Genomic DNA, 17,105 nt, shown 5'->3' with positions numbered 1-17,105 from the left:
AATTTTACTCTTTTTTTTAAAACTCAAACTTGCAAACTGAACCCTTCAACAAGTCCTGCTACGTTTATGCTGGAACAGCAGGATACGCCCCAATTCCAGCTCCGTCTTGATGTAGATTTTATTAGGAAGTTGTGGCTGCTTTCACTGATACCTGATCAATTCACTGTAACCTTGTGTGCTTTAAATAGTCAATGCTGCTGAATCCAACTGTTATTTTCTCCCAAATGTCCTGATGATTTGGGCAAAAACAGGAGTGAATACCTGATTATCATCATTATCATCCAGGGATTCTAATACTCCTAATCCTAATAATTAGATCCTAATACTCACCAAAAACAGCTTTGATGAAGGAGACAAAATGCTTGGTAATCAATTGGTAACTGTGGTATTTCTCTATATATTTAATACACAGTGATAGTAGGCTAGTATAGTTAATATATACTGATAGTAGGCTAATATAGTTAATACACATTGATAGTAGGCTAATATAATTAATACACTCTGATAGTAGGCTAATATATTTAATACACAGTGATAGTAGGCTAATATAGTTAATACACAGTGATAGTAGGCTAATATAGTTAATACACACTGATAGTAGGCTAATATAGTTAATACACACTGATAGTAGGCTAATATATTTAATACACAGTGATAGTAGGCTAATACATTTAATACACATTGATAGTAGGCTAATATAGTTAATACACAGTGATAGTAGGCTAATATAGTTAATACACAGTGATAGTAGGCTAATATATTTAATACACAGTGATAGTAGGCTAATATATTTAATACACAGTGATAGTAGGCTAATATAGTTAATACACATTGATAGTAGGCTGATATCTTTAATACACATTGAGATAGTAGGCTGATATAGTTAATACACAGTGATAGTAGGCTGATATAGTTAATACACAGTGATAGTAGGCTGATATAGTTAAAATAGACACTAAATACTCAGCTCTTTTGTGTTTTGAAATTTTAAAGATGGAACAATGTCAGAATAAAGTATACACACATTGAGGAAAAGTCAGTTTTATTGGTACATAGGGTTTTTTAAACCATGTTATAACACTGAACATTTTGAAAGCAGTCAGAATGACTGCCTTGGTAGTTCTAGTGTTACATGTTGGTTGGAATGGACTTAGTGCCATTCTCAAGCAGACAATTAGGTGTTGAGCCAAGAACACACTTGTTAAGATATGCTTTATTGATCCCAAACTGGGAAATTTAAATTTTTTAAATAATTTTAAACAATTGAAAAAAGTTGTTGATAATGTTGATGGTGGAAAATGCTGACTTACAGTTTTGTCGATCCGGTCAAGGTGTGCAGTGCTGCTTTGGTTGGTCCAGGGATCACTCTCAGTCTGGAGCCAGAAAGGAGCAGGAGAGGATCCTGCAGGAGGAGCCACTGTCCAAGGCTGAAGCCCACGTCAGCTGAAGGAGGAACATCTCTCCCACCCTTTTGCAGTCACTCTCCTTCAACATCTTCTTTGAAAATGTCCAGCTTCCTCTGGATAGGGCGAACAGCAGTCATCAAACCAACAACCGAATTATTCTGGCTCTGCAGTTTTAAATTGAGCTCATTTAGATGTGAAGTGATATCAACCTAGAAGGCAGTGATGTGCTCGACCATGAGCACATCACTGCGCTCATGACTGCAGCAAACTGTTGGCATAGGGTGGCACACAGTACGGTCTGATGGATGGATTGTCACATTTCACATTTACTCTTTTTCATTGTATTCTTGATGAATACTTGAACAATTAATGCAGAAACTATCATGTCCGTCGCCTCTTAGCGCAGAAAATTCACATTTTATTGTGCAGCAGTTGACACAACATGATGAACAGCTTTCTGTTGAGCAGAAGTTTGTCAGCAACAAAAATATTCAATAATAAGTAGTGCTTTCAAATGACTAAAATCAGATCAATCAAAGTGTTGCTGTGGATTCATTTTGGTTAAATGTCATAATTTTTAATCTATATTAATGGTGTGATCTGGCGAGATTTATGCTTGTTGTTGCTCCTAAAATAATCAAACCTGTTCTCTGCTCAGAGTCTGACAGTTTCTGACGGAGAAACAGAGACTGTCCTCTGTCATGTGAAGAGGTTGTTTCTTCTGATGTCGGTATCATCCACCATCATCAGTTTAGACTGTTTTAATAAACTGTCATTAACAAGCTTCCTCCATGAAGCCTGAATCGGATTGGTCCATCCTGCAAACCACATGTCTATCCATCTATCTATTACTAGTTCAGGTCTGTCACATGATCATCATCCTCATCATCATCATCATTATCCAACACGGAGGTAAAACCAAACCAGAGAAACACCATCAACAATTAGCTGATCACCACCAAATACTCCAGTATAAGGAACCAAAATACATCAGTATAAGGAATGAAAAATAAAATTCTACAGTTTTTTAACTTACATTTAGAATAGATTCAAATAGTCATTTTCGAGTCGGTTTTAGAGTTAATTCAGTTTAAAATGTTTAATGCTTATGTTGGAGCCAAAATGCTTTTTGTTATTTTATTTATTTAAACATATTTCGTTGAAATGATTCTCAATTGGCATTCCCCTTTTTGATGACGTCATGTTAAACCTGTCAATCTGTCAGTCAATTGTCTTGGTGGGTGGTTGCTATGGAAACCAGTATTACCTTCCTGGTTGGTGGTTGCATTCAGGTGCGATAGGGGGAAGACAAACCGTTTTGGACCGTGCGAGACAGAAAGTAGTGTCACGGTTGTTTTGTGTTGTAAGTTTAAACAGTTGCTTTAAGTTTTTGAGTGCTGCTGCATACTTGGGATCATGTGCAATAAATGGATTGGCATATCCAACAGTGAATTTACGCCTGAACTCTGACTTTGTTTTAATGCACACGTCTAACTAAAATCAACCCAGTTGCCCTGCTGTGCAGCCTGTTTGCGCGGCTGTACAGCTTAAATTTTCTGACGTAAAATCCAACGGACTCAGGTTGTAATCTACATGTGGACACTAGGTGTCACTAAAACCCTTTCATAACAGTCAGGTTTAGTTTAGTCGGTTTAAGATCTCCAAATATAAAACTTTTTAAAAGGGTCGAGTAATTCATCTCATCTCGAGTAATTCATGTCATCTCATTTCGCAATGTAGCTGCAAGAGGACACAAGCCAGTGTCTTATTGTGCCGGTCCCAAGCCTGGATAATTACAGAGGGTTGTGTCAGCAAACATGCGAATCAAGCCTATGACTTCCATACCAGATCAGTCGAGGCCCGGGTTAACAACGACCGCCATCGGTGCTGCTGACCTACAGGGTACCGGTGGAAATTGGACTACTGTTGGTCGAAGAAGGAGAGGAGGAAAGCGTGTTAGTAGGAAGAGAGAGAAGAAGAATGCCAAGAGCATAGGACGGAGAGTGGGACGATGAATGTTGGAACTATGACAGGAAATGCCTTAAGGCTGTGGGGGAGTTTCCCCTCCACAGCCTTAAGGCGTAGGGAAGCGACCCTCTCATCCACTGGGGTAAACTCCAACACAGCGGTGTTCAGCCGGGGGCTTGTGAGTATCCCCGCACCCGCCCTGAGCTTCACGCCTGACGCACCTCCGGAGTAAAACAAGGTCCAACCCCTATCCAGGAGTTGGGATCCAGAACCGAGGCTATGCATGGAGGTAGGCCCCACCAGATCCAACTGGTAACGCTCCACCTCCAACACAAGCTCCGGCTCCTTCCCTGCCAGTGAGGTGAGATTCCACGTCCACACCACCCAGGTCTGGTCCGTCGTGACCCCCTGTCGTCAGTGCCACCCATATGGCAGTATGACATGTATGAGGACTGTAAGACAGTGGTGAGGTGTGTGTAGGTGTGACAGAGGAGTTCAAGGTGGAGGTGGGACTGCATCAGGGATCAGCTCTGAGCCCCTTCTTGTTGCTATGGTGATGGACAGGCTGACAGACCAGGTCAGACAGGAATCTCCATGGACTATGATGTTTGCAGATGACATTGTGATCTGCAGTGAGAGCAGGGAACAGGTGGAGGAGAAGCTAGAGAGGTGGAGGTTTGTCCTGGAAAGGAGAGGAATGAAGGTTAGCCGCAGTAAGACAGAGTACATGTGTGTGAATGAGAGGGACCCAAGGGGAAGAGTGAGGTTACAGGGAGAAGAGATCAAGAAGGTGGAGGATTTGAAGTACTTAGGGTCAACAGTCCAGAGCAATGGAGAGTGTGGAAAAGAGGTGAAGAAGCGTGTCCAGGCAGGATGGAACGGGTGGAGGAAAGTGTCAGGTGTGATGTGTGATAGAAGAGTTTCAGCTAAAAGGAAAGGAAAGGTGTACAAAACTGTGGTGAGACCAGCGATGTTGTTTGGTCTAGAGACAGTGTCACTGAGGAAAAGACAGGAGACAGAGCTGGAGGTAGCAGAGATGAAGATGCTGAGGTTCTCTCTGGGAGTGACCAGGATGGATAGGATCAGGAATGAGTCCATCAGAGGGACAGCACATGTTAGAGGTTCTGGAGATAAAGTCAGAGAGGCCAGACTGAGATGGTTTGGACATGTCCAGAGGAGAGATAGTGAATATATTGGTAGAAGGATGCTGAGTTCTGAACTGCCAGGCAGGAGGCCTAGAGGAAGACCAAAGAGGAGGTTTATGGATGTAGTGAAAGAGGACATGAAAGTGTTGCTGTGGATTCATTTTGATTAAATATCATAATTTTCTTCTTCTTTTCCTTTCAGCTTTCCCCCCCAATCACCTCTCCATATGAACACAGGTGAAGATAAATGGTTGTTATCACCTTACATGTCTTTCATATTAGTGCTTTGAACTTCATGGCTTTGATCTGAGTATAAAGGATCATGTTTTTTCAGTGACAGATCTCAGCAATGACCCTTTCAAGTTATGAACCAGTGCCAAATACTGCAATGGGTGAAGACACCAAAAGTCAAACTTAATGGAATTGTGAGCAGCAGTTTGTGAGTGATCCAAAAGAGCAGTTGAAACCAGGACCTCCAGATACAGCCACGCCTTTGAGACCTCATCGTCCGTAAGTGCAACTAATCTGTTTCACACAAAGAATCATATCAAGATATTAATCCAACAAAGGCACAAACAGCATAACTTTGATGTAAAATATGATCAGCTGATGGTAGAGACTTGATAGAGACCTGACCTGAGTGTCATATCTGATGGAGACATTTTGATTTTCATTGAGTGGAAGCAGGCAAACTGACAGGAGATCAAAGATGTCCCAAATAAAATTATAAAAAGCATTTATGTGAAGTAAGACTAATAAAATAGCGTCAGTCTGTCCAGCGTCAGTCTGTCCAGCGTCAGTCTGTCCATCGTCAGTCTGTCCAGCGTCAGTCTGTCCAGCGTCAGTCTGTCCAGCGTCAGTCTGTCCATCGTCAGTCTGTCCAGCGTCAGTCTGTCCATCGTCATTCCAGTGTCAGGTTTCAGTTCATCAGTGCTTTCAGACACTTTAGGGCCACATGATTGTAACTCTTGTGTTTTTGATCATCTCATTTGTTTGTTGAAGTTCTCTCCTTTTGGGTTCCAGTGCTTCAGAGGAACTCCATCAGCAGACTGAGCATTAATTTAGTTTAACTGGTGACTCAACAGTATAGCTGGGATGAAAAATCATTCAGAGCTCTGTCACGTCTGTCAGGAGAGCTCGTCCTCCATCAGGTCGTCTCTGGCGTGTTTCATCCACCATAGAGGGTTGTCTTCCTGCTGGTCGTCTTCTTCTCCCCCCAGGTTCTCCTTCGCCTGAATCCCTCTCTCATATCTCCAAGCAGTTATCCAACACCATCTCTCCCACTGGACTCACTGACACCAGGGTTACATTGACCAAACAGACTCAGGTTGAACATGGAGTACTTCCTTTATTGATCAGGTGAACAGCTGCTGTTAGCTTTACCTGCACTGACATCACTGAGCGATGCTCAAACAGTCCAGCCAATCAGATCAGTCCTAATGGCTCCGTTTCCTTGATGCATGACAGATACAAGTCAACACACAGATTACATGAAGGTTAGTCAAGAAGACATTTGGTGTGAAGCTGGAACATTACCACCTAATATTAGAACACGTATGATCTGATCTGGGGTCAGTTCACATCCCTGAAAACAGTCAGTTCACCAGACAGGAAGCCAGTCGTCTCCTCGCTGTCATGCTGATGGAGCGTTGTTTGGGTGAACTGTCCTTCAAATCTAGAACGCAGCTTTTAATTATTGCACAGAAACTCCCAGCGTCCAGAAGAGTAAAGAGGAGTGAAGGTCATTCTAATTATTATGGATGAGTTTCAGACTCCAGCTGATAGCTGATTGGCTCTCAGTGGAGGATTCCCTGAACGCAGCATCCCTGGCCTTCAGCAGAACTCTCACCTCTGCGCTCGGCAACGTCGCCCGCACACTTAGAGATGAACCCGAGGACAGAGGAAGTGTATTCCTCCAGGTTCACCTCTCCCCCTGTGTGGCTGCCCCCCTGAACATCTGCCCATCTGTGTGCTGGAAACAGTCCTAGAGCCCCGGGGGTGTGTCCTGGGGCCACACAGTAACAGTCCTCCTTGTGGGTCTGAGCTGTTTCACCCGGGGACGATATGCTGGGGCCATCAGAATGGAGACGTGATCCGAGAAGCCGAGGTGTGGTCGGGGGTGATGTTTCTAGTTGGTGAAGTGGATAGCGATCGGACACATTCAGTTCACAATAGCAGTTCTGGTTGGACATTCCATAGTAGCCATTCCTCTTCTTGTGTGTATTAACGCCAGCAGAACATTTACACAAGAGCTTCAGGGTACAGCTACTGAAAGAATCAAGGATAAATGTGTTGTTAATGTGGAGCGATGCCTGACCTGATGATCATGTGTAGAGGTGGAGAGACTCTCAGAGGTGAGGTCAAACTAAAGAATAATGGTCTGACTCTCTTCACAGGTCAAGAGCTGCATTGTGTGTCGCTGTCGTTAATCCACCACCATGAGTTGGAGTTTCTTGACTCGGCTGCTGGATGAAATCCACAACCACTCCACGTTTGTGGGCAAGATCTGGCTGACCGTCCTCATTGTGTTCCGCATCGTTCTCACGGCTGTTGGAGGCGAGTCCATCTACTATGACGAGCAGAGCAAGTTCACCTGCAACACGGCACAGCCCGGCTGCGAGAACGTCTGCTACGATGACTTTGCTCCACTATCACACGTTCGCTTCTGGGTTTTCCAGATCATTCTGGTGGCCACGCCTTCTCTCATGTACCTGGCCTATGCTGTCAACAAGATTGCTCGTGCAGAGGAGCGAGCAGACAATGGCACTGCCAGGGTTTCTTTGCAGAGGCAATCAAAGAAGAAGTTTTATCTTGCTGGTAGAATGCAGCACAGGGGCATCGAGGAGGCTGAGGAAGACAACGAGGAAGACCCCATGATCTATGAGTTGGCAGAGGTGGAGTGTGACGGTGGCGGACCAGCAAAGGGAAGTGAAGATGGAAAAGATAAGGCCAAGGTGCGTCACGATGGCCACCAACGTATCAAAGAGGATGGACTGATGCGGATCTACGTCCTCCATCTGATTGTGCGATTCGTGCTGGAGGTGGGCTTCCTGTGTGGACAGTACATCCTGTATGGGTTTGCTGTGCCCAGTACCTTCATGTGCTCGATCACTCCCTGCCCTCACAGCGTCGACTGCTTCGTGTCCCGGCCCACGGAGAAAACCATCTTCCTCATCATCATGTACACGGTCTCCCTGCTTTGTCTGGCCCTCAACATATGGGAGATGCTGCACCTGGGCATCAGTACCATGTGTAGGATCGTACGCTCACGGCGCACGAAGCTGCCCGATGAAGACTTTAATGGGCTCAAGCAGGGAGCTCTAAATGAAGGACTGAACAGCGAGGATTACAAGAGTTACGCTTTTTCTTGGAACACAACATCAGCTCCACCCGGGTACAACATTGTTGTCATGTCTCCTAGTGAAGCCACAGAGCAACCCCTGCCCATCACCGACCTCACCAACGCCAACATCACATGCCGGCAGAACGACCTAAACATCGCCAAAGAGGAGCGCCAGCAGTACGCCGATAATGACGAGAACCTGTGCAAAGGACACATGGGAGACGTTCCCAGAGGTGTTCATAATGGTCAGCTTCAGAACAGGCCAGAGGCTGACGGTCGGTGCAGCGACCACAACAAGTCTCAGTGTGAACGCAAATACAGCCAGGGTTCAAAACAAAGTTCAAGTAAGACTGCAAATGGAGGCAGCAGCAGCAGCAGCAGCAAGTATGGAGTCATCAAACGTTCTGAGTGGGTCTGAAAGGATCCTCAATAAATGATGGCAGGTGGCCTTTTTATATTGCTGCGACATTGGGTCTTCAAATATGGGATGCGGCCCCTGAGCTAAGACAGAATTACCTTCAGGTCCAAACATTCAAACTGAACCCTTCAACAAGTCCTGCTACGTTTATGCTGGAACAGCAGGATACGCCCCAATTCCAGCTCCGTCTTGATGTAGATTTTATTCCAGGAAGTTGTGGCTGCTTTCACTGATACCTGATCAATTTACTGTAGCCTTGTGTGCTTTAAATAGTCAATGCTGCTGAATCCAACTGTTATTTTCTACCAAATGTCCTGATGATTTGGGTAAAAACAGGAGTGAATACCTGATTATCATCATTATCATCCAGGGATCCTGTATATTGTGTGTATATTTTATTCTGACATTGTTCGATCATTAAAATTTCAAAAAACAAAAGAGATCTGAGTATTTAGGGGTCGGCAATCTGAAACTGTCAAACTAAAATCAAACCTGACAGGAGCCACAAAACAATTACTGCAGAGGAGTCATGTTGAATTCTGGTAGACTGAGTGTAAATTACTGGGGTTCCGGTCACATGCATGTTTCTCTCATTGAGAAAGCTCTCTTATATTTTTCCCCTGAAAGAACCACTTTTTATTTATGCTTTGTGAACATGTTAATGCTTTTTTACTTGAAGCCTTCAGTTCTTTCAGCTGGGATGTCTTTAATTTAGGAGCAAAAAGGATCATTCTGCTATCTTTGCACTTTATTTTTAATTCTGAGGTTTGTCTGTTCTTCAGTCTTACATTAAGGCTTTAAATTTATTCACCTGGGTCTAGCTTTTATTTATGGTAAAAGACCTGTGCTCTCATTTAAACATATCCTGCATTGAAAATTGATAATAAATGGAAACGTTGACATGGGGGCCAGCTATAACTGGACTTGGGTTTGGACCTTTTACTAAGAGGAAATTTTAATTAGTGGATCTCTGTGACCTTTAATTAAATACCCCTGTTCTAAATAATAATAATCTGACTCTTCACAGGTGAACATAACCAGCTGTGTTTTGTCTGTCGCTGCCCCACCACCATGAGTTGGAGTTTCTCAAGTCGGCTATGGGAAGAAATCTACAACCACTTCACGTATGTGGGCAAGATCTGGCTCGGTGTCTTCATTTTTTTCCGCTTTGTTCTCGCTGTCATCAGTTTCAACAATCGGAGCGGCTTCACCTGCGACACGCAGCAGCCCGGCTGCATTGAAGCCTGTTCCAATGCCTTTGATCCACTCCCGAGACCTCTCTTCTGGGTTTTCCATATCATTCTGGGGATCACACCTGAATAAAATGTCAATGAATAAAAAACAATCAAAAGTTAATGAATAAAAGAGACAGATATTACTGAAATGTGTGAAGGTTCTGTCAGCTTGGTGCCGGTTCCAGAATAAATTAATTAAAGTAAAACAAAACTTCTGCGTGAAAAGCAAAAGTGAAAAAAAACTTTATTTCTAAAACTGATTTTTTTAATGACTACCAGGCTTTAACATTGTGAGAAAAATAATATATAATTTTACTCTTTTTTTTACTCAAATATTCAAACTGAACCCTTCAACAAATCCTGCTACGTTTATGCTGGAACTAATACTCCTAATCCTAATAATTAGATCTTAATACTCACCAAAAACAGGTTTGATGAAGGAGACAAAATGCTTAGTAATCAATTTTTGTGGTATTTCTCTATTATGCAGAAAAGAGGTAAAGATTAAACATTGATCAAATTCCCAATATTATCAAACACAACCATGTCTTAAATGTTTTGGTGGAAATGCCAAATGAACCCTCCTTCACTGTTTTTTTTACTTTGTCACTGGATTTTTGTTTCAGCACAAAATCACTGATCACATTAATTATTGGTATGATAAATTAAGATAACAGACATGTTCACAATCAAAGACTGTTTTTGTTTCTGTTCTGAATGTTTTCTATGTTTTATTCATTTGAAGAAACTAAAGCAAAGAGTATTTGACATTAGTCATGCTGTAAGAGCCATGAACCAATTTAGAGGTATTTTGAAGGAGTATGGTAATGGTCCTTATTATCATTGCTTCATTATTGTTTCATTAATTCTTCATTAATCTCTCACATATATCATAGTTAATCATTGACATATAACTTGAGGTTCCTGTTACACCTGTGACGATGATCTTGTTTGATGATCTGTAACCCCTACTTTAACTATTCAATAAAACACTGCAGTAGAAAAAGTTACCTTGAGTCTGTCTGTGTCTTTGTGTGTCTGATTATTTCTCACAGGGTTTTTGGAGAATAACTCTAATAATGATGGTATAAATATTGTGTTTGTTGTTGTTTGTGATTTAGGGGTTGTGTGATCACGTTAATGAGGGAATCAGCATGTGGGCTATTTGACTATGGGTTTCATGAGTTGATTATTGCTTTTCGTTCATAAAAGTTAAACATATTCTTTAGTATCGTATATAAAATCAAACATTTTAGTCTGGAGAGACAGAAATCTGGAGGAAGAGGAAGCAGAGTGATGAAGGGCGGAACACAGGAGGTGTCTCTGTGGGGTCAGCTCCTATCTGAGGGTGAAGCAGAGGTTCTCCTATCGAGGAGCGGAGCGGCTCTGCTGATAAGACTCAGACCAGCCCCCCAGCTTCGACTGACACCACCCATCTCACTGCAGTCGTATCTGACCCCAGAGCTGATTTATGTTTAATCTGTAATCGGACAGTTGACTGCATCAACCTGGTGTCTGTTCCTTTACATTCTGTCTTCGTGGATTAGAATATGATATGTTCTGATCCATATCACATATTGATATATGATCTATCCAGAATACATTTATTTTAGTCTCCACCTCCTTGAGTGAAAAATTCAATGAAATTATTAAATTAAGTCTTACTTAAACGATTTATGAGTTTATTTAAGGTTTATCGAAATTAAACACTGTAATTTAAGGTGTAAAGAATTTTGTCCTTTAATTGTTGGTGTGATGAATAACCGAACAGCTAACATTTATTTTATTTTTTATTTTTTTCTCTTTCCGTGTTGACATTCAAAGGTTCCATAAAGAAAACTGTAGTTCGTTCGGGACGCAATTTACTACATTTTTTTTGCATTCGAATGTTGGTGAAAAAAAAAATGACCGTCACAAATAATTATTATAATAATACAGATAGTTATTACAGTATTTGTAAATTAGTGAGCTATTTTCCCCAAACGTAAAGAAGAATAAATCGTTAAAAAATAAAAATAATCTCCAGGGCAGCAGCACTCGGAAATGACGTCACATCACGATCGCCCTTTCCAGAAAAAATGGCGGCTGTTGACATCGACGTACCGGTTGACACAGAGGCCAAAATCGGCAATGTGGAGGAGATGGAGCGGTAAACCTTTATCTATACGCGGTGTGACGTTGCGCTACATCTGTGGCGTGAAAATAATCGATAATCGTTCGATTATTTCTGCTATTCCCTCACGAGCCTCGCCCGATCAGCAGTCGCACAGGCTAACCAGACTTAGCTAGCTGCTGGGATGGAGACGGAACATTTGTTAGCCGGGAAACTGTCGATTTCTGTTCACTTCTCCTGTTTTATACTTTATATGGTTCAGGGTAGAATTTCATAAATGATGGATTTATCTGATCTTTTTACACCTTGTCTAAAAGTAAAACAAGTTCAAATGAAATGTTTTCGGACTGATGTTTTGCTCCTTTGACACTGTAACATTATCAACTGTGTCCTCGTTACAGTGTTATCTTTGTTGAATGTATTCACCTGTTAAACCTTAACTTTGGGTTGTGTCTCTGGTCCTACAGTCAGGCTGACGCCTTCAAAGAACAAGGAAACCTATTCTACAGCCAGAAGGCCTACTCCGAGGCTTTTAATTGCTACACTAAGGCCATCGGTGAGGTCACCACCAACATCTTTCCTCTGTGAATCTTCTCTAATTTCTCTACAAATCGCCACACATCCCAGGTTCCTGTATGATTTTCCATTTGTTTTTGTTATTTTTTCATTTCTATTTCCCTCAAGATGCATGCCCTCAAAATGCCAGTTATTATGGTAACAGGGCCGCCACCCTCATGATGCTGTGTCGTTTTCGGGAGGCTCTGGAGGATTCCCAGCAGGCAGTTCGACTGGATGACTGCTTCATGAAGGTGAGTTTGACAGGTTGTTGCATCTAGAACGCCTTTGTTCTCAGCACTACACGCCGAAAAGGTGCCGTTCATTCCTGTGTTATTCTGTGATCCTGCATGATCTGATGTTAAATGGATGACAGATGTTTTATTTTAAGACCTTCTTGTAGTTTAGAAACACTTCTATATGTAGTTATTTCTGTCTTTGTGTTAAAAAAATGTTTTTCTCGTGACTTTTTTGGAGAAGTGTGATCTATGGACCCAGTAGTGATCAGATCACCATAGTTATGTGGTTTGACTGATTTTAAACCAGAGGTCGGTCTTTCAACCCACAGGGTCACCTGCGTGAGGGCAAATGCCACCTGTCGTTAGGAAACGCCATGGCAGCCAGTCGCTGCTTCCAGAAGGTTCTGGAGATGGAGCCCAGCAACAGGGAGGCTCAGCAGGAGGTGGGGATCACCTGAATGTTTTTATTTTAACATTTTTATTGAATCTCTGAGCGAAAGCCTGAATCGATTACCTTGAGTGGTGCTGATGGAGGATTGTTATGTTTTAGAACAAGACTGCTGAGACCCTCCTGGAGTTTGAGCGGATGGCAGATTTTGGCTTTGAGAAGCGGGACTTCAGAAAGGTAAATCACAGTCATTCCATTTAGTTTCGGAACTTTTCTTAGATGATTTGCGAGGTGATCAGCTAATCTGCTCTCAGAAACATCTGACATCGTACTAGGGTTAATATATTGTGCAGAACCAAGGAGTTGAAGAAATCAGTGACTGCCAGAGTTGATTTAAATATTAAGTTTAAACTAATATTGAGTTTAAGAAGCTGTTGAAGGGATATTTACACTTCGAGCAGTTCGTCTGACCTGAAGTTCAGCATTTCTTACCTGTGTGTTTGCTCAGGTGGTGTTCTGTATGGATCGAGCCTTATCTGTGGCATCTGCCTGCCATCGCTTCAAAATCCTGAAGGCTGAGTGTCTAGCTTTGATGGGACGCTATCCAGAGGCCCAGTCTGTGGCCAGGTACTCACAGCCAGTCTATGTGTCACTGTTATTATGTAGGGTGTGCTCTATTAGCTCGCTAACAGGTGTGGTGTGCAGATTAACAGTACTGTATCTTTTGAAACTCAATTTTATCTGTCTATATACAGTATATAAGTATACTGTATATAGTATGTCTTTATTGACTAATCTATTTATATATTTATTTTAGTGACATCCTGCGAATGGATTCCACGAATGCTGATGCTCTCTACGTCCGAGGCCTGTGTCTCTACTACGAGGACTGCATCGATAAAGCCGTCCAGTTCTTCGTCCAGGCTCTGAGGATGGCGCCCGACCACGAAAAGGCCCGGCTAGCCTGCAGGGTAGGCTCATCAGTTTGTCTTATTTATCTACATGATTGGAAAATCCTGAAAATAAATAACTTCACATCCAGGATCTCAAAAATGCCCTGATTTTACCTACCACAACAGCAGGGAGCGCTCTGACTCATTTTCTTGACAGTGTCAGCCAGATCAGCAGGGGAACAATGGATTTAAAAATGGTTTTAAGAAAAGGATTAGAAGAGATGAGGAAACTTAGTGGAATATATTTAATTAGAAGTAAACTAAAGTAAACACTGAAAACACAAACGGCACTGTCTCTGGGATCAGCTGATCCGCCTGTAGCGCTGCTCTAACGTTTTTACTGTTTTCTTTCTTTTTGTGAAACCTGGGGCTTTAGTAAAATGTGCTTTCTTTATTGTGTGATGACACACTTAAGCATGGCAAACACATGGTTCAATAAATGCTAAACTACCTTAACTTTGAATAAACATTTTTCAAGTAATGACACAAACCCTTGTTCTCTTCCAAAAACAGAATGCAAAAGCACTTAAAGCTAAGAAAGAGGAAGGCAACCAGGCGTTCAAGAGCAGCAGCTATGAGGCTGCCTACCAGCTGTACACCGAAGCTCTGACGGTGGACCCCAACAACATCAAGACCAACGCCAAACTCTACTGCAACAGGGCCACGGCCGGAGTGAAGGTAACGGACACGCCGACACGACAGTCACCACAGGTTGGGTTTTGCTCTTCAAGCTAACGCAGGATCCATCAACTCAAATTCTTCCTCCTCAACAGCTGAACAAACGTAATCAAGCCATCGACGACTGCACCAGTGCCATCAAGCTAGACGAATCCTACATCAAGGCCTACTTAAGACGAGCTCAGTGGTGAGTTCTAATGGGAGCACTCATCATTTCCTCTTATTGTTCACCAGCCCTCTAAATGCTGACCTTGTGTTGCCATAGTTACATGGACACAGAGCAGTACGAGGAGGCGGTACGGGACTATGAGAAGGTTTACCAGACAGAAAAGACATCGGGTAAGCTGTGCTTTCGTTTAGCTGCTAACTGGTCGTGGGTTCACGTGTTCACTGTAATGGTATTTCCTGTTTGTCCCTCTAGATCACAAGCAGCTGCTGAAGGCGGCGCAGCTGGAGCTGAAGAAGAGCAAGAGAAAAGATTACTACAAGGTGCTGGGAGTCGGCAAGAACGCCACCGAGGACGAGATCAAGAAGGCCTACCGCAAGCGGGCCCTCATGCACCACCCAGGTAGTCCAGATCCCACCCTACTCCAGGGGCCGATGTTGGTGTTATCGGATGTGTGTTCATCCCCTCTGTTGTGCCGTTGCCCTCAGACCGCCATAGTGCCGCCACACCAGAGGTGCAGAAGGAGGAGGAGAAGAAGTTCAAGGAGGTGGGTGAAGCTTTCACCGTGCTCTCCGACCCCAAGAAGAAGGTTCGCTACGACAACGGACACGACCTGGACAACGACAGCGGCTTCGATGCACGAGGTGAGCTGCTGCTTTTGGTCTGGGGGAGGGGGAGAAGAAGTTATTCTGTATCACAGATGAGTGGAATTATTTCCGTTTGTCCATTATGCAATCCCTTTAATTGTGTTTGTATCGTGGACGAACTCAGAGTTCCTCCTAGGAGGATGGAAATGTTCATCCCATCAGGCACGATCTCCAGACGCTTCTAGTGACATCTGGTATCATACATGTTGATCAGGAATCAGCTTGATTCTTGTCTTACAGTCCTGCTGACGACTTAAAGGAAGCAGCTTCACTCGTGTGAAACACAAGAAACTGTTTGATGTGTTCTGTATAGTTAAGCAAACGGTGGGTTTCATGTCTCGTTCTTCCAGCTGATCTGCTTCTGCCTTTTCTTTCTATCCAGACTTTGATGCCAACAACATCTTCAGGGCTTTCTTTGGCGGTCAAGGTGGCGGATTCAGCTTCGACTCCAGTCCAGGTTTGTTTTCCCTCGCTTTAAATGTCTTCAACTGTTGTGAAGCCTGAAGGAACCAGTTGAAGGAATGAATTCCTGTTTTTTGCCTTGCCTTCTAGACGCTGGGCCTGGAAACTTCTTTTTTCAGTTTGGCTAAAGCAGAGGAGCCTGAGGGGGATGAAGGCGTGCGTCCCTGCAGTGGACTAAATGGACATCATAAGACTCATTCTCCTGAGCGTCCTGCAAATAAATTCTCCCCATTTGCCATCATTGCAGTTGCGGCTCGTTACACCGATGCCCACAAACACTGGGAAGGAAGATTCAGAGGCTTCAGGCTGGAGTTAATGTTGTAAATTAAGGAGCTCAAATATTGTAAAACCACCTCAAACTCCATGAAGGTGATCAAAAGTCAGGAATGGACATGCTAGGATTCGCGGTTTATATTTTAGAACCTCATCGTGAGATTGCATGTCCATGTAGGGGAGTCGAAGTTCAACGTCAAACTGACCTCAGGACAGCCTGACGGGGACAGCTCTGGTCTGTGTCCACGTTTTACTGGCAGCCAAATATAAACGTGCAGGGTTTCCTTTTCCTTGTGCTGCGCTGTATATTTAACTCGAATGTCCATTGTTTTGTGTCCATAAATTGTTCTTCTATAGTCTTCCTTTGCCTTCTTATATTTATTGTCCTGGACATTGTGACCTGGTCAGAGACAAACATACTCCTTTACATGAAAGAGCCGTTCTGGAAAGGACCTTTTTATTCGTTTAGCCTCTTTCTGAGGAAAAACCACATCTGGAAAAGTGTGTTATTCATCCTCCTCCACTAGGTCAGTCAGTGAAGCCCTCATCCTGCTTCCCACCTGTTTTAAAGAGCAGCAGAAAGTAGGCAGGAGATTCATTCATATTTGTGTCACTGCTCTGTTTTTAGGAAAATGTCACAGTATAGACAAAACTCTTTTCTTATTTGGAAAATAAAAGCTCCCGTCTGACATCTCTCTGGATATTCATATCAGCTTTTTTTCAGCTTTCAGGAAGAGAAAAATAAAGTACTGTACTTAAATCAATTATTATACCTTTGGTACAGAAAAGGGAATAATAGACAGCTTTGCTAGTTTTAATCATTTTAATGACAAATGGATTTTTACCTCTACCCAGGAGGCTACGTCTCACCTGTCAGTTAAGACATCATTTGAAAAGTATTCACCATATTTAGTGAAGAAATGAATGAATCCATGAAATTAAGTTATACAGTACATCTTTGAAGAATGATGGGTCTCATTTATGAATTAAATGTGATCCAGACAGTGTAAGTCTTTAATCAACACTGTGATGTTGGTAGTTTTCTGTAATCCATAAATTGTGATGTAACAAATGAGTGTTCGGAGCAGACCAGTTGGTGCAGCCTTTATTCAGATC

At 42.8% G+C, this 17,105-nt stretch overlaps 2 protein-coding genes across 2 annotated transcripts; both read left to right on the top strand.

Moving 5' to 3' along the window:
* Positions 1–5,769: 5,769 nt before the first annotated feature.
* On the top strand, positions 5,770–8,448 carry LOC137588361 (gap junction gamma-1 protein-like). The gene is made up of 2 exons (XM_068305410.1): positions 5,770–5,878; positions 6,916–8,448. The coding sequence occupies exon 2, from the start codon at positions 6,958–6,960 to the stop codon at positions 8,278–8,280; it is 1,323 nt and encodes a 440-aa protein (XP_068161511.1). The 5' UTR covers positions 5,770–5,878; positions 6,916–6,957; the 3' UTR covers positions 8,281–8,448.
* Positions 8,449–11,573: 3,125 nt separating this feature from the next.
* LOC137588257 (dnaJ homolog subfamily C member 7-like) lies at positions 11,574–16,348 on the top strand. Its single transcript, XM_068305208.1, has 14 exons — positions 11,574–11,664; positions 12,096–12,184; positions 12,313–12,437; positions 12,752–12,865; positions 12,973–13,047; positions 13,319–13,437; positions 13,628–13,781; positions 14,277–14,441; positions 14,537–14,628; positions 14,707–14,780; positions 14,863–15,009; positions 15,096–15,251; positions 15,637–15,711; positions 15,807–16,348. Exons 1-14 carry the CDS (start codon positions 11,594–11,596, stop codon positions 15,842–15,844), a joined length of 1,494 nt encoding a protein of 497 aa, XP_068161309.1. The 5' UTR covers positions 11,574–11,593; the 3' UTR covers positions 15,845–16,348.
* The last annotated feature ends 757 nt before the right edge of the window (positions 16,349–17,105 follow it).

The sequence above is a fragment of the Antennarius striatus genome, chromosome 21 (assembly GCF_040054535.1).
Source record: "Antennarius striatus isolate MH-2024 chromosome 21, ASM4005453v1, whole genome shotgun sequence".
NCBI lineage: Eukaryota > Metazoa > Chordata > Actinopteri > Lophiiformes > Antennariidae > Antennarius > Antennarius striatus.
The sequence above is the reverse complement of the archived record's forward strand: the minus strand, read 5'-3'. Positions and strand labels throughout refer to the sequence as shown.